Source organism: Salvelinus namaycush, chromosome 2 (genome assembly GCF_016432855.1).
Source record: "Salvelinus namaycush isolate Seneca chromosome 2, SaNama_1.0, whole genome shotgun sequence".
Taxonomy (NCBI): Eukaryota; Metazoa; Chordata; class Actinopteri; order Salmoniformes; family Salmonidae; genus Salvelinus; species Salvelinus namaycush.
Genome location: NC_052308.1, coordinates 50,733,184 through 50,755,967, shown reverse-complemented (window position 1 = coordinate 50,755,967; position 22,784 = coordinate 50,733,184). Strand labels below are relative to the sequence as shown.

Here is a 22,784-nt window from a genome sequence, read left to right as displayed (position 1 = left end):
AGGTCAGTTGGGAGCACCACTTTATTTTAAAGAATGTTAATTATATATTCAGCTTTTATTTTTTTCATCACATTCCCAGTGGGTCAGAAGTTTACATACACTGAATTAGCATTTGGTAGCATTGCCTTTAAATTGTTTAACTTGGGTCAAACTTTGCGGGTAGCCTTCCACAAGCTCCCACAATAAGTTGGGTGAATTTTGGCCCATTCCTCCTGACAGAGCTGGTGTAACTGAGTCAGGTTTGTAGGCCTGTGTGCTCGCACACACCTTTTCAGTTTTTCCCACAAATGTTCTATAGGCTTGAGGTCAGGGCTTTGTGATGGCCACTCCAATACCTTGACTTTGTTGACCTTAAGCCATTTTGAAACAACTTTGGAAGTATGCTTGGGGTCATTGTCCTTTTGGAAGACCCATTTGCGACCAAGCTTTATCTTCTAACTGATGTCTTGTGATGTTGCTTCAATATATCCACATAATTTTCCATCCCCATGATGCCATCTATTTTGTGAAGTGCACCAGTCCCTCCTGCAGCAAAGCACCCCCACAACATGATGCTGCCACCCCTGTGCTTCACGGTCGGGATGGTGTTCTTCATCTTGCAAGCATCACCCTTTTTCCTCCAAACATAACGAAGGTCATTATGACCAAACAGTTCTATTTTTGTTTCATCAGACCAGAGGAAATTTCCCCAAAAACTATGATATTTGTTCCCATGTGCAGTTGCAAACCGTAGTCTGGCTTTTTGTATGGCGGTTTTGGAGCAGTGGCTTCTTCCTTGCTGAGCGGCCTTTCAGGTTATGCCGATATAGGACTCGTTTTACTGTGGATATAGATACTCTTGTACCGGTTTCCTCCAGCCTGTTTCCTCCAGCATCTTCAGAACGCGTCTTCCTGAGAGGTATGGCGGCTGCGTGATCCCATGATGTTCATACTTGAGTACTATTGTTGGGAGCACCACTTTATTTTAAAGAATGTTAATTATATATTCAGCTTTTATTTTTTTCATCACATTCCCCGTGGGTCAGAAGTTTACATACACTGAATTAGCATTTGGTAGCATTGCCTTTAAATTGTTTAACTTGGGTCAAACTTTGCGGGTAGCCTTCCACAAGCTCCCACAATAAGTTGGAAATTGCTCCCAAGGATAAACCAGACTTGTGGAGGTCTACAATTTTTTTTATGAGGTCTTGGCTGATTTCTTTTGATTTTCCCATGATGTCAAGAAAGAGGCACTGAGTTTGAAGGTAGGCCTTGAAATACATTCACAGTTACACCTCCAATTGACTCAAATTATGTAAATTAGCCTAACAGAAGCTTCTAAAGCCATGACATAATTTTCTGGAATTTTCCAAGCTGTTTAAAGCCACAGTCAACTTAGTGCATGTAAACTTCTGACCCACTGGAATTGTGAAACAGTGAATTTTAAGTGAAATAATTTGTCTGTAAACAATTGTTGGAAAAATGACTTGTGTCATGCACTAAGTAGATGTCCTAACCGACTTGCCAAAACTATAGTTAGTTAACAAGAAATTTGTAGAGTGGTTGAAAAATGAGTTTTTATGACTCCAACCTAAGTGTGTAAACTTCCGACTTCAACTGTATAAGCCACCTGCATTTGTTAATTAGGCTACTGTGCAGTAAACATAACCTACAATACATACTGTAGTAAACATGGGAAAGTGCCTAATTCCTTACACATGGGAGAGCAGGCCATGTCCAGACTTTCTCGGTGACCTCAAGTACCTTTAATAATGGCTGTACTAGAGAATGCGGGTACGCAGAAGACCAGGGTTCAATTCCCTGGCGGGGAGGATGGAGTAGGCTGTCCTTGTAAATAAGAATTCACTTGTAAATAAGTACTCTGCCAATAATTACATATAGAGGATTGGATGATTCTAAATTAAAACCAAAAGCCACCTCATGGGTCTCGAACCTGCATCTGTAGCAACTCATTTTGCACTGCGGGAGCCCCCATCCACAAAGTATCAAAATACAGAGGTGTTGGTAAAGGTATATTGTCCTGCTAATAGTTCATAATGGGCTATTATAATACTGTACATGGTGTCCAGGTCAGGATAACCAAAACATTTCTTTATTAAAAGACTAAATCAGAGAATGTTGTTACTTATTTATTTTGATCCAAAGCCATGAATGAGTGAGTCACTCAGCTTCATGTAGGTGCTGCTATATGACTGTGTCATCAACTTCATAATATATAACGATATTTGAGGTTCTCAATAAGGGCCAAAACATTCATTTCTGTTTTTAGAGGGAGAGAAACGCTGGGCCAATTGTGCGCAGCCCATAAAGGCCAAAATATATCCCTACTAATAGCCATAATGGCGCTGTACAACGTGACTGTGTGTTTGAAAGAGTATTTTCCAGTAAGCAACAATTTGTTTAGCCTTCATTAGACAACTTTGTTCCAATATTTCTGTAATTCACTGATATTTATTCATTTGTAATGGATCCATAACTGGATCCATTACAATGGATCCATAACTACATAAACATCGGCATTATGAAAGAGTATTTGTATCATTATTTTATTAACGATAGCATAAAGATGATGATGAAATACTATACTGCTGTTTTGAGTTAGAAATGTAACACTTCAGAATTCTTATGCATCGAATACATTGCAGGTAGGGGGATGTTCACACCTACAGTAGCCAGGATATAAAGAGTCTATTGTCCTGCTAATCGGACTACAAGTGTTTGAAAACCTTTTTTCAAAATGCCACTAGCTGTCCATCACTCCACAAGATCACAAATAATTTGTATGTACCTTTCCAATTACTTTTAGGGTTTGGGATTAATTTGATTAATATTATGGTGTTTCTATTCCAAGAAAAACAAAAAACCCTCTGGGTTTCCGTTAGGATGGGAGGGAAAATATGGAGCTGTACAATGTGACGGTCAGGAGTACAGAACTGGGCTATTTAGCGAAAGAATCCAGTGACCTGCGGGAGACCGGGGTTCAATTCCCCGACGGGGAGGAAGGAGTAGGCTGTCCTTGTAAACAAGAATTTGTTCTTAATTAACTGACTTGCCTAGTTAAATAAAGGTTACACTAAGAGCATTACATTTCTACACCCTAATATTCAAATTCTAGTCTAACCAATACCCAAACGGAGATTAAGTGAAAATAAAAATCTCATTGATTTATCAAGACCAGTCCCCATGCTTGTCATCGGGTAGTGCGAAACGGTGCTAAAATAGTTGTAGGCTATTGCTTCTAACTTCAATATGCTCTTTAAACAAATAAGACCTACACCACTTTTAACAGCACATTACTCAACACTAGTGAGACTCATGTCGTCTACGGTAGGCCTACAGTATATCGAAAAATATGACGTGACTCTCCGCCAATAACTACAAAGAGGATATTTCTGCAATTCAGTGATATTTATTCCCATAGTAATTCGTTATGGATCCATAACTAAATAAACATCAGCATTTTGAAAGAGTATTTTTAGCATTATTTTATTAATGAAAGCATAAAGATGCCATTATTAGTTACATTGTTTTAGTTTGAACGTGCAGACTAGCACTAAGACAGCGGAAACGTTTCCCTAGTCAGCGCCATTATTAGCGCAATGCCCCTTAAATATTTTGGAGATGATTTCATTTTCAAATAATGGAAAATAACTGAGAAAAAGGCCATTCTTAAACATGGGGCGAGACATTGTTACTAATTTGTAAATAAAGCCAGTTTGTTATTTAGAATTATTTATTTCTGTTTTTAGAGGGAGAAAAAACAAAAACCTAGTCATCTCATGGGTCTCCCATTCGAGTCCGGCACGGTTATTGAACCAGCATCTGTAGCAAAACAACTTGCACTGCTATGCAGTGTCTTAGACTGTTGCGCCACTCAGGCACTGTACAACGTGACCGGTCGGGAGTGGCCTACAGTACTACAGTAAGAGCAAAATAATCCTAACAAAATAAAATAATAAAAACCTTCGTGCAGCAACAGTTTTAGTAAGTAATACTGAAGTCGTGCAGAAATATCAGTTTCTATTTAGATTTATGTAGCCCATTCATTGTCAGTTAGAGACACAGTAGGACCCAAAAGCATAATCAGTGCTCTAACTCCCCCTTGTGCTGATCTGGAGCAATGAAGAGGTGACGCAAGGTACCATATTAAACCACAAATGACCTTTTAAGTGCCGGAGCGTAAGCTCGCAACTTTTAAAGGAGGAACCACTGTACCCCCAAGCCATTTTTTTTGCACACTGCTACAACTCGCTGTTTATCATCTATGCATAGTCACTTCACCCCTACCTACATGTATAAATTACCTCAACTAACCTGTAGCCCCGCACACTGACTCGGTACCGGTACCCCCTGTATATAGCCTCGTTCTTGTATTGTGTTACTTTTTATTATATTTTACTTAGTAAATATTTTCTTCTTGAACTGCACTGTTGGTTAATGGCTTGTAAGTAAGCATTTCATGGTAAGGACAACATTTGTTGTATTCGGCGCATGTAACATAAAGTTTGTTTTGATGTATATGGGTAAGATCGCCTAGTCAGCAACATTTTCAGATATTACATGCTTCTAATTTTTACAAAGTAGTTTTCATTTCAAGTTAAAGTGTACTGTTAGCTAGCTAGCTAACTGGTCCGCTAGCTAACGTTACATGTACGATCTTATTATTCGGATTCGGATTTGATGAATAAAGCATATGTTTCTTAAGTGTTAGTTACCCAGAGGGGAGAGACTCTGGTCGGTCCCATGTCGTCCTCTTCTCAATGTGATCCACGAAATACATGCGGCCATTCTGGTCCACCCTCTGCTCCCAGCTTCATACAAAAAAACACATAGAACAGTCAGCAACTACATTTGACAGGCAACAGGCTTGCACAAATGTAATCGTAATACCTAAAGGAATGTTAAGTTCCTCATAAAAAGCATAGCAAAAATGTGGTTTCACATTCATTGAAATTTCAAAGAATATTATAACTAGCAACTGATGTACATTTTATTACATGTAATTACCCACGTTATGCATTATACAATAGGGATACTGGCGCTTATGTAACAACAGACTACAGTAAATCCATTATCTTTTCGACTGACTGTCAAATGAGTGAGAAATCTCTCAAGTCCCATCTACTGGCGGTTGAGAGGTTGTTTGAAATATCAAAATGAAGTGTCAACCGTTATTCATAACCAACGTGGCGTTAAACATTTATTTAACTAGGCAAGTCCGTTAAGAACAAATTCTTATTTACAATGGCGGCCAAACCCGGGCGACGCTGGGCCAATTGTGTGCCGTCTTATGGGACTCCCAATCGCATCCGGATGTGATAAAACCCGAATCTCTTACATGATGCAGGTACACAGCGTGGGGATATATTGCACGAAACATACAATAGGCTATATAGGAAATACAGTCAACTCCTGACATATGCAATAGCTTGGTTGGTGAATATGTGCATTAAAATTATGCTACAGAACACGAATGCACATTTCCGATAGATGGAGCTGGTCAGGGCTTTTTTTGACTTGTTCTTTTTGTACTTTCTCATTATAACATCTGGTTAGGCATCTATGAGTCCCCTTACCCTGGAGGCAGTGGGCCGTTAGGGATGACTCGGGGGGGCCCACCGGCTGGGGGTGCACCAGCTGGTGCCCCGATGGCCGGGGGGGTGCTGGCTGCCTGTGGGGGTGCAGCTCCGTTCTCCTGAGGGGGGTCTGAGGAGGCCCCGCTGGCCGAGGCCAGGGACGAGCCGTATGAAGCCGGGGGCTCACTCACCTCGCTATGGGTAGAGCTGCTGGAGGAGGCTGGACGGAGGAGAGAAGGTTAGCTGTGGTCGCTAGTAGGAGATGCCGATGAGAATCTAGTAAATAAGGCTAAAAAGGTTACTAGAATGCATATCGGTCGGTGTTGAATACCATATCTGGCCAGCACTTATTTCTTTCAATTTCACTAAATGGCATGAATAGTGAATGGCATGAAAACATGACAGTTTCATTACATGAGAAAGCAATAAATGGACATGGCATTAGCATGTCAACACATGAAAGGAATATCTTTCAATAGTTCTGTCAGAGAATTCTATGTTCATCTATTGTATTACTATCGTTTTACTTTTTCTATTGTATTTCTATAGTATGGCTATGGTATTGCTGTGGTATTTCTACCATATATATCTAGGGTAATACTATGGTATTTCTACAGTATTTTTTTGCGTGGTGCCCACCTGGGGAAGCGGCTGGTCTGCGGGGGGTGGGTGGGGGAGGCCGTGCAGGTCTGGGGGGCCGTGTGGACTTGGAGCCCCCTGGGGATGGGGCAGGAGAACCCATGCTGTTGACCGTGTGGCCGTTGGGGACGATGACCCAGTCCTCTGTGGAGTCACTGGAGGGGGACGTGTCCCTGCTGGATCTGGGTGGTATGTTATCACTAAAAGTCAAAAGATAGAAACAAAAGTAACAGCCAGTGGCTCCTAGTCCTTTTTCAACATATACTTCTTCTTTGATGTTTTGGCTGTAATGTAAGCCAGGTAGTGCCTATTACTTTTTGCTTCCCTTAGTGACGTTTTTTTTGTGATCAACCTTTTTATTTACTTATACTACTACTACTTTTCATTTTACAATATACACATACCGGAGGATCACTTCACTGACATCAGCAATTATGACACAAAAAAAATTATTTTATGAAAGCAATATAAATATTTACATACTGTCAAGTGTTAACGTCATGTAAAAGAAAATGTCCTCCCCCCTCTCCCTTACCAAGAATGTAAATTAAGTAGGATCAAGAATTGTTAAGATATGTCCTTTGTTAAGATAATTGCAATCAGCAAGCAGTTATCAGGACTTCCCAGACTATATCGATATAGTATTGAATAAAATGCAACTGATATCGATATAGATTTTCCTTATCGGTGCCCATATCTAGTATTCACATTGGGAAGATATCCTACTTTGACTGAGTAATATTACAAAACAGTATTTTGCTGACTTAATACCTTAAGGACATTTCCAAAAATTGTCAAAAGTAGGTTTGTTCACTTGAAGAACATACAGAAGACATAAAACAATTGTTAGAAAATATTTTAGAAGTATAAAAACACAATACCTGTTGACACTATCTCCGTTCTGTCTCACCTCCCCGTTTGGAACAGCAACTGTTGAAATGTTTTTAAAAATCAAAACAAAGAATACAATTCTGAGGGGAGAAATAGATCATATTCAATCCAGGGAAACATATTAAAGGGATAGTTCACCCAAATTACATACTGATTTACTTTCCCTGTAAGCTGTCCATTGACAAAGTATGACAGCAATCCATGCATTGATCAGGCTGCTGTTTCAAATGCTAACTTTTTAGCATTTGTGGCACAAATCCAATGCAAGTCAATGGCACCTACACTACCGGTCAAAAGTTTTAGAACAACTACTCATTGAAGGATTTTTCTTTATTTTTACTATTTTCTACATTGTAGAATAATAGTGAAGATATCAAAACTATGAAATAACACATATGGAATCATGTAGTAACCCCCCAAAAAAGTGTTAAAAAAAATCGAAATATATTTTATATTTGACATTCTTCAAATACCACCCTTTGCCATGATGACAGCTTTGCACACTCCTGGCATTCTCTCAACCAGCTTCATGAGGTAGTCACCTGGAATGCATTTCAATTAACAGGTGTGCCTTGTTAAAAGTTAGATTGTGGAATTTTTTTCCTTCTTAATGCGTTTGAGTCAATCAGTTGTGTTGCGACAAGGTAGGTGGGGTATACAGAAGATATCCCTATTTGGTAAAAGACCAAGTCCATATTATGGCAAGAACAGCTCAAATAAGCAAAGAGAAACGACATTTCATCATTACTTTAAGACATGAAGGTCAGTCAACACGTAAAATGTCAAGAACTTTGAAAATTTCTTCAAGTGCAGTCGCAAAAACCATCAAGCGCTATGATGAAACTGGGTCTCATGAGGACCGCCATAGGAAACGAAGACCAGGGGAAATTTGTCCTTTCGTCTGGAGTCCAAATTGGACATTTTTGGTTCCAACCGCTGTGTCTTTGTGAGACGCGGTGTGGGTGAACGGATGATCTCCGCATGTGTATTTCCCACCGTAAAGCATGGAGGAGGAGGTGTGATGGTGCTTTGCTTGTGACACTGATTTATTTAGAATTCAAGGCACACTTAACCAGCATGGCTACCACAGCATTCTGCAGCGATACGCCATCCCATCTGGTTTGGGCTTAGTGGGACTATTATTTGTTTTTCAACAGGACAATGGCCCAACACACCTCCAGGCTGTGTAAGGGACTATTTTACCAAGGAGAGTGATGGAGTGCTGCATCAGATGACTTGGCCTCCACAATCCCCGACATCAAACAAATTGAGATGGTTTGCAGAATGAAAGAAAAGCAGCCAACAAGTGCTCAGCATATGTGGGAACTACTTCAAGACACTTGGAAAACCATTCCAGGTGAAGCTGGTTGAGAGAATGCCAAGAGTGTGCAAAGCTGTCATCAAGGCAAAGGGTGGCTATTTGAAGAATCTACAATTTTGGGGTTACTACATGATTCCATATGTGTTATTTCATAGTTTTGATGTCTTCACTACTTCTCTAAAATGTAGAAAATAGTAAAAATAAAGAAAAACCCTTGACTGAGTAGGTGTTCTAAAACTTCTGACCGGTAGTGTATATTAGCATTTATGCACGATAAACCAATATGTAATTTTGTAATTGAGGTGAACAATCCCTTTTAAATCACATGACCCTCACCATGGTCCCTCTCTGCAGAGGTGAATGTCTCTGGGTCCACCTGCATGCCGTCCAGACAGACTGACAGGTCCCCCACCACGTCAGTGTGGTCTCGGTCTGAACACAGCTGCAGGGTCTGCACCACCTCAGAGACTGACACAGGAGAGGAGAGTTGAGAGATATGGCATGCACGCCACACATACATGCACACACACACAGGCATGTAAGCACGCGCACACATACACACAGGCATGTAAGCACGTGCACGCACATGCTGGTTTGTAAACAAACTGAAGACAGTGTAAACATGGATGTGGTGGATTAGCTTGAATTCTAGCCTAGATGTATTCCCATCTCATGTGAGAAATATGACTTGTGTTCCTGAAAAAGCTATGGCTGGGATAACAAGTATGAATGGCATTTATTTACCATATTATTATCATTTTTATTCATTAGCTTACATAGGTGTGTCTGGTTCCTTTGACCTCTGACTGTAGTGCAATAATTTATGAAACGGGTGTTTGAGGGTCACATGCCGACCATGACCGAAAGGACTCACTGTATTGGCAGAGGAAGCCCATTCACCTGCTTGAGTGAAAGTCAAGAGTGGGCTAATATAAGCTGGAGTGAGGGTTGCGTCGCAAAGAATACCATACATGTATGAAATAGTGGATTAGAGAAGAAAATCTAATTTCCCCCTAACAGACCACAACACACACATACAAATATTATTCCATAACGTGTGTGCAGTCAGACAGATATAGGCCTATATGCAGGCCTTGACAAGACAAAAGTATGTTAGTATATAAAGGACTATATGTAAATATATTTTGCAAAGCCCTTGTACAGTGCCTTTGGACCCCTCGACTTTTTCACCTTACAGTCTTATTCTAATAGATATTTTTTTTAAATCCTCAGCAATCTACACACAATACCCCATAATGACAAAGAAAAAGTATTTTTTTATATAAATGTTCCTCAAAATTTAGCTCAGGTGCATCCTGTTTCCACCTGTGGTAAATTCAATTGATTGGGCATGATTTGGAAAGGCACACATCTGTCTATATAAAGTCCCACAGTTGACAGTGCATGTCAGAGCAAAAACCAAACCATGAGGTCGAAGGAATTGTCCGTAAAGCTCCGAGACAGGATTGTGTTGAGGGACAAATCTGGGGAAGGGTACCAAACAATGTCTGCAGCATTGAAGGTCCCCAAGAACATAGTGGCCATTGCTCTTAAATGGAAGAAGTTTGGAACGACCAAGACTCTTCCAAGAGCTGGCCGCCCGGCCAAACTGAGCAATCGGGGGAGAAGGGCCTTGGTCAGGGAGGTGACCAAGAACCTGATGGTCACTCTGACAGAGCTCTAGAGTTCCTCTGTGGAGATGGGAGAACCTTCCCGAATGACACCCATCTCTGCAGCACTCCACCAAATCAGGCCTTTATGGTAGAGTGACCAGACGGAAGCCACTCAGTAAAAGGCGCGACTACCCGCTTGAAGTTTGCAAAAAGGTGAAGGTTTACCTTCCAACTGGACAACGACCCTAAGCACACAGCCAAGACAACACAGGAGTGGCTTAGCGACAAGTCTCTGAATGTCCTTGAGTGGCCCAGCCAGTGCCCAGATTTGAACCCGATCAAACATCTCTGGAGAGACCTGAAAATAGCTGTGCAGCAACGCTACCCGTCCAACCTGACAGAGCTTGAGAGGATCTGCAGAGAGGAATGGGAGAAACTCCCCAAATACAGGTTTGCCAAGCTTGTAGCGTCATACCCAAGACTTGAGTCTGTAAACACTGCCAAAGGTGCTTCAACAAAGTACTGAGTAAAAGGTCTGAATACTTAAGTAAATGTGATAAAGTTGATTTTTTTAAATAAATTTGCTAAAATTTCTAAAAACCTATTTTTGCTTCGTCATTATGGGGTATTGTGTGTAGATTGATGAGGGGAAAAAACTAATTAACATTTCAGAATAAGGCTATAATGTAATAAAATGTGGAAAAAGTCAAGGGGTCTGAATACTTTCCGAAGGCACCGTATATCTTACATCCCAATGCATCACGCTTTTCCAATATCAAAGAGTCAGACAGAGATTTCAGATAATCACATTTCATACTACCTGCTCTGTGCCTTATAGGGAGAAGAGAATTAACTCACGTTTCATATCATTGGACTTTAGGGTTTCACTGATCTCCAATGTAGCCATTCCCAATAAGATGTCGGCCTTCAGCGTCTGATGACTCCATACCCGGAAAATGAGCTTACTGAAAGGTGTGAGAATTCTGTGTAGAGGGAAAAAGTATATTTAGTTAGGGTTTCAACACTGCACGTAGGCTATACAACAGTACACAAGGAAGAGACAATAGTCTTGTCACGATACCAGAATTTTGACTTCGACACCGATACCAGGTTTAGTATCACGAAACTCAATACCACGGCAAAAAAAAAAAGTCACAGAATGGCACTTGATCCAGACAGATCTTTTGAGATTAATATCATTACATTTGACATTCGAATGTATGCACTAATGAATAAAATCATACAAATCGATGTGAGTTTTTTCTTTTACCTATCCAACTACAAAAACAACAATGGTAGTCATTTATTTTAATGGTAAATCTCTATTGATAAACTGGGTAAATCAAGATGTAGCCTAAGCCTATTCACAATACAGGTGAATGCATACTCAATAGGTGTGTGTGCATGCATTGAGTTATTGAGCTTGTTTTGGCTGATATCATGAGACTACAGAAAAAAAATCTATACAAAAAAAAGGAAGTGTACCTTTTATTTGTTAGGGCTGTCCCCGACTAAAAAAAATCTTGGGTCGACTGAAAGTCGTCTGTTCTTTCAACCAATCGATTGGTAAACATTTTTAAAAGTGCATTTTTCCATATATAGACACACCCTATGTGTTTTAATTAAATCAACTATATGCATTGAGCTTGCCTGACGCTTTAACCTTACAGTTTGATGAAATAAGACAAATGCCTCAAGAGGGCACCAGAGAACGATGACCTGAAGAAAAAAAAGAAGAAAAAAACCTAGCCCAACTATTCTCCTCCCGCTCCTGCTGGTTTTTGTAGATTCTGCCATGACTCTCCTGAAGTTGCCGGTAATAGGCTACACGAGGAGTCTGCAACCTTTCCCATATGGAATGCCAATTTATCTTACCATTTCTACCGATCTGCGTGCCAGTTATGGTTTTCAAACATACATTTTCGTGAAATAGTTTCATTTAGATAAAGTCTTCATATCTTAAAATTGATGTTATGTGGTTAATCAATCCAAATGAAAATAATAAACCTAAAAAGTAACTTCTATTGCCATTGCCAACTACGTAAAAATAGCCTACATAAAGACAAATAAAAACATTGCAGCCTGCAGGTAGAAAATACTCTGATAAAAATAAAATATCCTATAAAATCACATTGGCTACACATTGCCAGTCTACAACAAACTTGAAACATTGTATCAACTATTAACTTGTGTCTGGCCCGAAACTAGTACTAACGAACTTGCAACATTGTATAAAAATAAATTGTGAGCTCGGGACAGAAACAACTGCAGGCTATTTGCGCAAGAGATAAGAAGCAGTGCTTGACTTGGGCAGATGTACCAGCACCTCACATTTTCTACTGCTTGAGCTCCTCTTATAGAATATTAGCTCAAAAGCATTGTGGAGCTCCTGCACCTAAATATAAAACCGTACCAGCACCCAAAATGAGTACCAGAACCTATTTCAATCTAAGTCAAGCACTGATAAGAAGTAATCAGGTAGAACTATTTTATGACGTTTCAACTGGATCAGAGCATGACATTTTTCCCTTTCACGCTGAGTAGTTATCGAAAGGGAGAGAACTGGAAAGATATTTCAAACACATTAAGGAACTATTGTAATTCTCAATGGGATGTAAAAACAGACTTTGTTTGCTTGCTGTTTTGAGGTGAATAAAACATTATTTTGAGAAGCTCCACAGGTCATTAGTGGTGATGCGTTAACTTCTTTGGGATAGGGGGCGGTATTTTGACGTCCGGATGAAAAGCGTGCCCAAACTAAACTGCCTGCTACTCAGGCCCAGAAGCTAGGATATGCATATAATTGGTAGATTTGGATAGAAAACACAAAAGTTTCTAAAACTTAAAATAATGTCTGTGAGTATAACAGAACTGAAATGGCAGGCGAAACCCTGAGGACAAACCATCCCCCCCCAAAAAAATAATCAGCATATCACTGATTTCAATGGCTGGCACTTGTATAATAGGGTGAAATCGTCCCCGGTTGCAGTTCCTAGGGCGTCCACTAGATGTCAACATTCTTTAGAAAGAGATTCAGGCTGGTTTTAGAAAAACTACAACTTCTCCCTCATTTTTCCAAAGTGGCTCCCATTTTGGCTGTAGTGTTTAAGAGTTTCCAAGGGCATGGCCAAGAAAGCGCATTCTTTTTGTTTATCTCCCGTAAAGACAATAACGATTCTCCGTCTTAAATTTTATCGTTCATTTGCGTATTAGGGTACCTAAGTTTTGATTATAAACGTTGATTGACTTGTTTAGATAAGTTTATTGGTAACGTTTGGGATTAATTTTGTATGCATTTTGAAGGAGGGAAACCGAGTGAATTATTGACTGAAGCGCGCCAGCTAAACTGAGTTTTTATGGATATAAAGAAAGACTTTATCAAACAAAAGGACCATATGTAACGTAACTGGGACCTTTTGGAGTGCCAACAGAAGAAGATCTTCAAAGGTAAGGCATATATTATATTGCTATTTCTGACTTTCGTGTCGCAACTCCCTTGTTGAAAATAATTTTTTATGCATTTGTGTGCTGGGCGCTGTCCTCAGATAAGCCAATCAGAAATACTATCAGATCTCCAATTGGCCACATTTATATGCCTACATTTCTGAGCAGGCTAGGTGGCCTATAGGCCTACTTCTATGTGTGTGCGTCCTTAGTCAACATTGACAGGAGCGCTCCAAACAAAAAAGACAATGACTGAAATGACAAAGTCAATTCTCACAAGTGTAGCATAGATTATGCGCTGCGCAAACAATGTGTCCACTCCAACAATGGTAACAGTAAGACTGGAATAATAATATTTATTGCATTAACAGCAATTACATAACCAATGCAATTAGGAATTAACAGAAATGTACTACTAGTGATATACAATGCATTCGGAAAGTATTCAGACACCTTGACTTTTTCCACATTTTGTTACGTTACAGCATTATTCAAACATATATTCAAATGTTTTTTTCCCCCCTTATCAATCTACACACAATACCCCATAATGACAAAACAAAAACATTTTTTTTGAAATGTTTAAAAATGTATCACAAATAAAAAAAAAACTGAAATATAACATTTACATAAGTATTCCGACCCTTTACTCAGTACCTTGTTGAAGCACCTTCAGCAGTGATTACAGCCTCGAGTCTTCTTGGAGATGACGCTATAAGTTTGGCACACCTGTATTTGGGGAGTTTCTCCCATTTTCTCAAGCTCTGTCAGGTTGGATGGGGAACGTTGCCCCACAGCTATTTTCAGGTCTCTCCAGAGATGTTTGATCGGGTTCAAGTCCGGGTTCTGGCTGGGCCACTCAAGGACATTGAGACTTATCCCAAAGCCACGCCTGTGTTGTCTTGGCTGTGTGCTTTGGGTCTTTGTCCTGTAGGAAGGTGAACCTTCGCCCCAGTCTGAGGTCCTGAGCGCTGTGGCGCAGGTTTTCATCAAGGATCTGGCAGAATCATCCCCACAGCATGATGCTGACATCACGCTTCTGCCACCATGCTTCACCATGGGGATGATGCCAGGTTTCCTCCAGACGTGACGCTTGGCATTCAGGCGAAAGAGTTCAATCTTGGTTTCATCAGAAAAGAGAATCTTGTTTTTAGGTGCATTTTGGCAAACTCCAAGCGGGCTGTCATGTGCCTTTTACTGAGGAGTGGCTTCCGTCTGGCCACGCTACCATACAGGCTTGATTTGTGGAGTGCTGCAGAGATTTGTCTTTCTGGAAGGTTCTCCAATCTCCACGGAGGAACTCTGGAGGTATGTCAGAGTGACCATCGGGTTCATGGTCACCTCCCTGACCTTGCTTCAAATCCTATTATAACAATTGGATGACTTTGGGTGTTCCAGTAAGCAACAATGTTGCCTTCATTAGCCCAATTTATTCCAATATTTCTGTCATTCAGTGATATTTATTCCCATATTAATTCGTTATGGATCCATCCAGATGTGGTTAGAAAACAATGCATTTGGTGGACTCGGTAAGATGGACTCAATGATGGTTGAAGATGATCACCCGGCAAAGGCAATCAACATGGCTCAAATCATAGAAGATAGTCGAAGACATTTTACATATTTATTTTTCTCTTTTCTCCCCAGAACAGTAACCATGTGTGTTCTCTTGTATTGTTCAGTAGTTTCGACGCAATGATTTGTCTGACAAACAAAGAACTTTGTGTGTAGCAGGCCCAGGCATGGATCAAACCTGGCAAGACATTCAATGACATCAAGAGATATGCTGGACCCTGTCAGAGAGGTGTTTTTGGGACCACATCGTGTCTATTGTCCTGCTAATAGCCCTTGTGAAAAACAAGTGTCTGAAAACACGTTTTCAAAATGCCTCCAGGCCGACAGAGAAGTTTCTTACTTTTTCCCCCTTCCACTTGCCTCTTCCATGTATTCCCATAGTAATTCATTATGGATCCATTAATATATTTAAAGTCCCTAAACTTGACAAGAGTCTATTTTCCTGCTGATAGTTTAAATAAATGTCTGCATTTTGAAATTATAATTTTATTAATGAAAGCATAAAGATGTTGATGATATGCCATAGAATCGGTACATCAAAAATCTCTTCCCAACTATTTTGCAATCTATATGGCACATCTGCCAATTTTTTGGTCCTCTTCTCCAAATGCAGACAATGACCCAAAACACATTGCCGCCCAGGTTTGCATTGCAAATGAGGGTATAAACTGGGTCAAGACACCAGCAGAGTAAGTAGACCTTTACGAAGTAAAATGAAGGTGAAATAAAAATAAATAAAACACATAACACTTTTAACAGCACATTATTCAACATTAGTGAGACTCATGTCGCCTACGGTAGACCTACAGTATAACAACAAAGAAATTCTCATCTCTATATGTAGGTCTCCTAATTTAAACCCAATCAAATTTGTTTGGCATCAACTGAAAACATTAATCCTTAACTCTGCCAAGCCTACAAGGAAAGAAAAACTGGTGAAGGCCATCAAGACGTCTTGGCTTGAGAAAATGACGATACAACAATGCAACAAATACATTGATCATCTCAGCAAGGTTTTACCCGTGGTCGTGGAGCTGGGGGAAGTGCAACTAAAATGTAGTTGAAATAAACATTGAATACATTGCAAGTTGGGGGGGGGGGGGGGGGGGGATCACAACTACAGTAGCCGGGCTATTAAATTCCCATTTTGTAAATGAAATCACACAAAAAAAAAGAGGTGGAGTTCCAGAGCTCAAAGGTGACTCTCCGTGACTCTCCTGGCTCTGGACCAATGCATCAGATGATTCATTTTACAATCACGGCTAAAGCGATTTAATTAAAAGGTTTCCATTAGGAAAATATGGCTCTGTACAACGAGACAGGTTGAGAGTACTGTAGGCCTAAGCTACTAGGTGACTGCAAATGAAGAGCAAAATAATCCTTATATTCCCAAATAAAAATCTGATTGATTTATCAAGACCAGTCCCCATGCTATGTCATTCAATAATAATAATAGTTGGATAACAGATCGGAACTCATTAAGCGGCGGCTTCTATCTTTAATATAATCATTAGTTCAGAAGATTAAACCCATAGGTTTTTGGCCTGCAGTAGGTTATAATAAACGGAAAATTGCGTGTCAATTAATAAACCATGTGCTATGGAATCGGTACATCGAAAATCTCTTCCCAACTAGTTTGCAATCTATATGGCACAGCTGTACATTTTTTGGTCCTTAAATGAAACTGGTGTCATGACGTTGGCCTGTTGGTGAGGTTTATGACCCCCATAAATACCTTTCCCCCTTTCCTCTCTCTCTCTACCCTACAGAGTGACTCTTGGAAAGCACTTTGTTAACATAGAGAGTCGGGTAACATCAAAAGGGTGGTGAACAGAACCAAATTTCGGTAATCCAACCAGTTGAAAATATGCGTTGGTACTTAAAGAATATGATATCAGATCAGTTGTCATCTGAGACATTATTATTGATGATAGGATGACATGAACTGTATCTTGGAAAGTCTACACATTATAGTTATCAGATTCACATGGAATTGTTGTGCAATTTAAATGTTTAAATATGAAACTATTTGTGAACAGATGAAATGTAATTTTAGCTTCTAAATGAGAGAATTGGTTTTCATAAGTGAACTAGGCTCAACTCAGTGGCCCCGCCCATGTGAACCGACATTGGTTGTGAACTATGAAACATGCCCTTCTATCCCTACTACATCAGCCCTTTACAAAAATGTTTGTAAACAGCTCATACATTAAAAGGGCTAATATCAAACTACAGAACTAAGCCAACTTCAGCGTGAGCTCAAAGTATGGCAACTTAGTATGAACTTTGAACTATTATTCACTAAAGAAGTGATACCACCTAGCCGTTGAGTTAGCAGCAGCAGCTGTAAACGTGGGCTAGGAAAGGACGGACAAAGTATCTGCTCTACCACACGACGACGGCACTACAGCGTATCCGTTCTGCCACAAGACATATTCTTCAAAGGACAAGGGAGATCTCTGTTGGGCAACATGGCCTTCCATCTACGACCAACCTATTGAAGCATAGCTCCGAGTAAATATTTCTTGCATTTTCCTTTTCCAAATGGGCGGTTATTTACAATGCATAAGATTCTGTATTTACGATAGCATAGCCTTACAAGGTCCGATCAGAGACCAAATTATTTGTTCCTCAGTCTTCCCGCGCTTTCATTCGAACCCCAACCCCCTTTCTTTGTGTAACCAGCCGTCAAATTTGTTCAGTCCGCTAGGGACGTTTTCTTTTATGACAATTAGTAATCAATGTATGACCCATCCTGTGTATATGTAATTCTGTGTGATTGTTTAGGTATTAGTAAATAAATAAATCAAATTTTGTATTGCTGATTCAACTTGTTAGCCAGGGTTCGTGAAGATAATCAAGAGTTTACGATGTTCAGATGAGACTGAATAAGGTGACGATTAATAATTGACTGCTATTGATGTAAAAGATTACCAGGTCTTTAAGAGTTTATTCGGAAGATAACAGCTCTATAAACATTCTTTAGTGGTGCCGACTTTATAGTTAATTACATTTACATGATAGTTTAATCAGGTAATATTAATTACAGAGAAATTATTTTATTACAATAGCATGACATATCACTTAATCCAGCATAGCAAAGACACGACACTGGTATATATTTTTATTTGTCACAATTTTCTTTAAACTATTTTGGTTTTTAATGCAGGGCCGACAGACAAGTTCCTTCATTTTTTGCAATCAACTTTCCATGTCTTGTTTAAAAAGATAACGATATTTTGATTAGCGTTTTAACTCCCCCTTGTGATAGTGTGGTGCAATGACAGAATATGCTAAATGAATATACATGCAAATAATTATTGCTGTAGTTACACTGTCAGTGACTGCTTCCATTTGGGGTTGTGTGTGTTGTTGCATTTCTCGGTCTTCTTCGACTGACCGTCCACAGCCACCTCCACGTACGGACTGGGGCCAAACCAGTTCTTTTTGTTCTCCTTCAGTTTGGCCGACAGCACTGTGTGCAAAAAAGGACATAAAACACACAAATAGCATGGTAAGCAAAAGTGTAGTAAATCTCTTATCAGTCACTTAAGTGAGATATAGAAATAAACCTCAGAATGGAAATGCGAGAACTACATTCACTTAGGCCTAACCAATATCCTTGTTTTGGGGTCTGTTAATATCCTACCATGTTACTTATATTTTTGGAACACTGAAAAGCAAAGTTCCCTCAAAATAAAGTTATTCTATACACTATAAGTACTTGATCAGAGCTTGTGCCATCAGCTAGGCCTATAGAGAATAAGCACTGCCCAGTCCAATTCAAAAGGTGTCTTCTGCCTCCTCGGGTGTCAGTGGCTGATTCTTATTTCCATTCTATCCACAAAACAATATTAAATGCCTACTAAAAAAATTAAAACATACCATCACTTTACTATTAGCTACTCAGGGCTATAAGTTAGGGTGTAACAAAAGGTCAAAACTCACCAGTAACTTGTAGTTGGGCCTTCATGGTTCAGCCATTAACACCGAAGCCCGCTTCGGTTACGACAGGCTCTGCAGAGAAAGCAAACGTGACATCAAATGTAAACATTAGGAAACAAGACACTCGTCTATATTACAGGTGTCCTCGTTTACACAAGGGATTATCCCACTGCAGTCAATGGAACGTTTAAATATACTACTATACTTAGGCCTATAACAAACCTATGGAGACAAACTAAACAAGGCAATGAATGCTAACATTGAGCATTTTGTTGTACAGAGAGTAAGAAGTAGCCAAAAAGCCTACCTTTGCATACTAATAGGCTAGGCAATCCCAACTACCATAGAGCCGTGACATTGGTGGTCACAGCTACATCAGAAGGATAGGAAAAGTTAAATCCCTCCTGGATTACCAGATTACGGAAACTAGTACATCATGAGTCACCGATAGTTTTAGGCCCCGATTGGTGTCCTCAGATAGCCGTTTGGCCTAGCGGCTCAGGTGACATTTGGGTTTATAGATTATGTAGGTTTAGACCTACAGTGCAGTCTGAAAGTATTCAGACCCCTTCCCTTTTCCACATTTTGTTACGTTACAGCCTTATTCTAAAATGGATTAAATCATTTTTTCCCCCCTCATCAATCTACACACCATACCCCCATAATGACAAAGCAAAAACAGGTTGACATTTTTGCAAATATATATATAAAAAAATATTTAAAAAAAACTGAAATATGACATTTACATAAGGATTCAGACCCTTTACTCAGTACGATGTTGAAGCATCTTTGGCAGCGATTACTGCCTTGAGTCTTCTTGGATATGACACTACAAGCTTGGCACATCCTCTCAAGCGCTGTCTGGTTGGATGGGGAGCACCGCTGTACAGCTATTTTCAGGTTTCTCCAGAGATGTTCGATTGGGTTCAAGTTCAGGCTCTGGCTGGGCCACTCAAGGACATTCAAAGACTTGTTCCAAAGCCACTACTGTATTGTCTTGGCTGTGTGCTTTGGGTTGTTTTGTTGGAAGGTGAATCTTCACCCCCTGTCTGAGATCCTGAGTGCTCTGGAGCAGGTTTTCTTCAAGGATCTCTCTGTACTTTGTTCCTTTCATCTTTCCTTCAATCCTGAATAGTCTCCCAGTCCCTGCCGCTGACAAACATCCTCACAGCATGATGCTGCCACCACCATGCTACACTGTAGGGATGGTGCCATATTTGCAAAAATACCTAAAACCTGTTTTTGCATCGTCATTATGGGGTATTGTTCGTAGATTGATGAAGGACATTTTTTTTATCTAATCCATTTTAGAATAAGGCTGTAACGTATTAACTTATTGATTGTCGCCTGTCTCAGCAGACTAATCCATTGCGGAGGCCGCGGGGATGGCACACCAGTAGCACATTAATTCCCAGAATGATGTTTGTTCGGTTACCATAATTTCTGTTAATGCATTCAATATATTATTACAGTCTTTTACTCTTCTCATTGTCAGAGTGGACGCATTGTTTGCAGAGCGCACAACCTAGGCTACACTTGTGAGAAACAAGTTTATTTCATTCCATTTAGGCAATGAGTTGTCAATTGATTGTCTTTTGTTTGAAACGCTCCTGTAAATGTTGAGTAAGGACGCGCACCTGATTATGCATATATAAGTAGGCTTGGGCTACCTGGCCTGCGTGCAAATGTAGGCTTATAAAATGTGCTCATCTGGGGATCTGATAGTATTTCTGATTCTCTTAACTCACCACCACTAATGAGCTGTGGAGCTTCTCAAAGTAATTTTTTCTCCACCTCAAATAGCAAGTAAATTAAGTCTGTTTTTACATCCATTGAGAATTACAATAGTTCTTCAATGTAGCCTATTTGAACAATATTTCCAGCTGTCTCTTTCGAAAACCACTCTGCAAAAAGAAAAAACATGTACATTTGAAAATCATAACATTTCTACCGATCTGCATGTCAGTTATTATAAATTGGCACTCCAAATGGGGGAAAAAAAGGTTGCCGACCACTGGTGTAGCCTATTACCGGCAACTTCGGGACCGTAATGGCAGAATTTGTGAAGGCCAGCAGCAGCGGGATGTGGTGGTTCGGGAACAGGTTATCTTGATTTCTGTCTCCCTTGAGTCATTTGTGTGTCTTAATTATTGAATCACTGTGCTTAACCTTTTCACGCATGAGTTCCAAATATCTCTAACGGTCATCCAAACATTGTTTTTTTTTATGTGCGCGATGTCAGAATGGACTCACTCACTGTTCCAAAATGTGATTGTTATGCAACAGGACAGTTAGCCTATATATAAATAGCTTGAGGGCAGTGCGGGTTGTTTCAACTTTTCAATTTCAAGTTTCAATGAAGGTGTGTTGCCCCTACTCATTAATTCGCATAATTAGCCCATTTCACTGGACAAATTATGTTTGAGGCTTTATTGAGCATGACAAACTCTTCAGCGAGAGTTCAAGCACTTCCCCAGTGTTTCCCCAGATGAAGTATGAAGACATTTGTGCATCTCTAGTCAGAACAGGTCTTGCACAAACCTTTCCCCCTGGCACATTTTCTGGCTGGTGTCTGCATTGCCTTCATGGTTGTTTTCCTTACAAATAATAACTTAGGACATGTGTGCGTTCCTATCAAAGTAAGGGCCTTATCTTCTGTGCATCGTGTTGTCGTTTCCACTGTAGCATTCCGTATGCATGTACAGTACCAGTCAAGTTTGGACACCTACTCATTCAAGGGTTTTTCTTTATTTTTACTATTTTCTACACTTTAGAATAATAGTTCAGACATCAAAGCTATGAAATGATACAAATGGAATCATGTCGTAACCAAAAGTGTTAAACAAATCAAAATATTATATTTATATTTGAGATTCTTCAAAGTAGCCACCCTTTGCCTTGATGACAGCTTTGCACACTCTTGACACTCTCAATCAGCTTCATGAGGTAGTCACCTGGAATGCATTTCAATTAACAGATGTGCCTTGTTAAAAGTTAATTTGTGGAATTTATTTTCTTCTTAATGGCTTCGAGCCAATCAGATGTGTTGTGACAAGGTAGGGGTGGTATACAGAAGATGGTCTTTTACAAAATAGGGCTGTCAATATTACGAAGAACAGCTCAAAAAAGCAAAGAGAAACGACAGTCCATCAATACTAAGACATGAAGGTCAGTCAATCCAGACAATTTCAAGAACTTCAAGTGCAGTCACAAATTGTAATGACTTGCCTCGTTAAACAAATAAAATACAGAACATCAAGCGCTATGATGAAACTGGCTCTCATGAGGACAGCCACAGGAAAGGAAGACCCAGAGTTACCTCTCTGCTGCAGAGGACAAGTTCATTAGAGTTACCCGCCTCAGAAATTGCAGCCCCAAAAAATGCTTCAGAGTTCAAGTAACAGACACATCTCAACATCAACGGTTCAGAGGAGACTGCGTGAATCAGGTCTTCATGGTCGAATTGCTGCAAAGAAACCACTACTAAAGGACAACAATAAGAAGAGACTTGCTTGGGCCAAGAAACACAAGCACTGGACATTAGACCGGTAGAAATCTGTACTTTGGTCTGATGAATCCAAATTTTAGATTTTTGGTTCCAACCGCTGTGTCTTTGTGAGACGCAGAGTAGGTGAACGGATGCTCTCTGCATGTGTGGTTCTCACCGTGAAGCATGGAGGAGGTGGTGTGATGGTGCTTTGCTGGTGACGCCGTCTGTGAATTATTAGAATTCAAGGCACACTTAACCAGCATGGTTATGATAGCATTCTGCAGCGATAC

The 22,784-nt window shown here is 40.0% G+C and overlaps 1 protein-coding gene across 1 annotated transcript in view; it reads right to left on the bottom strand.

The window, feature by feature from the left end:
• LOC120064371 (E3 ubiquitin-protein ligase Itchy-like) overlaps window positions 1–22,784 on the bottom strand; it is a 69,958-nt gene that overhangs the window by 44,866 nt on the left and 2,308 nt on the right. The window contains exons 2-9 of the mRNA XM_039014912.1: window positions 19,008–19,076; window positions 18,393–18,534; window positions 10,899–11,023; window positions 8,764–8,895; window positions 7,097–7,145; window positions 6,216–6,415; window positions 5,577–5,796; window positions 4,716–4,811 (exon numbers count right to left, since the gene is read on the bottom strand). Coding sequence (XP_038870840.1) covers window positions 4,716–4,811; window positions 5,577–5,796; window positions 6,216–6,415; window positions 7,097–7,145; window positions 8,764–8,895; window positions 10,899–11,023; window positions 18,393–18,534; window positions 19,008–19,032 — 989 coding nt within the window. The 5' untranslated portion in view covers window positions 19,033–19,076. The remainder of the gene's footprint in view (window positions 1–4,715; window positions 4,812–5,576; window positions 5,797–6,215; window positions 6,416–7,096; window positions 7,146–8,763; window positions 8,896–10,898; window positions 11,024–18,392; window positions 18,535–19,007; window positions 19,077–22,784) is intronic.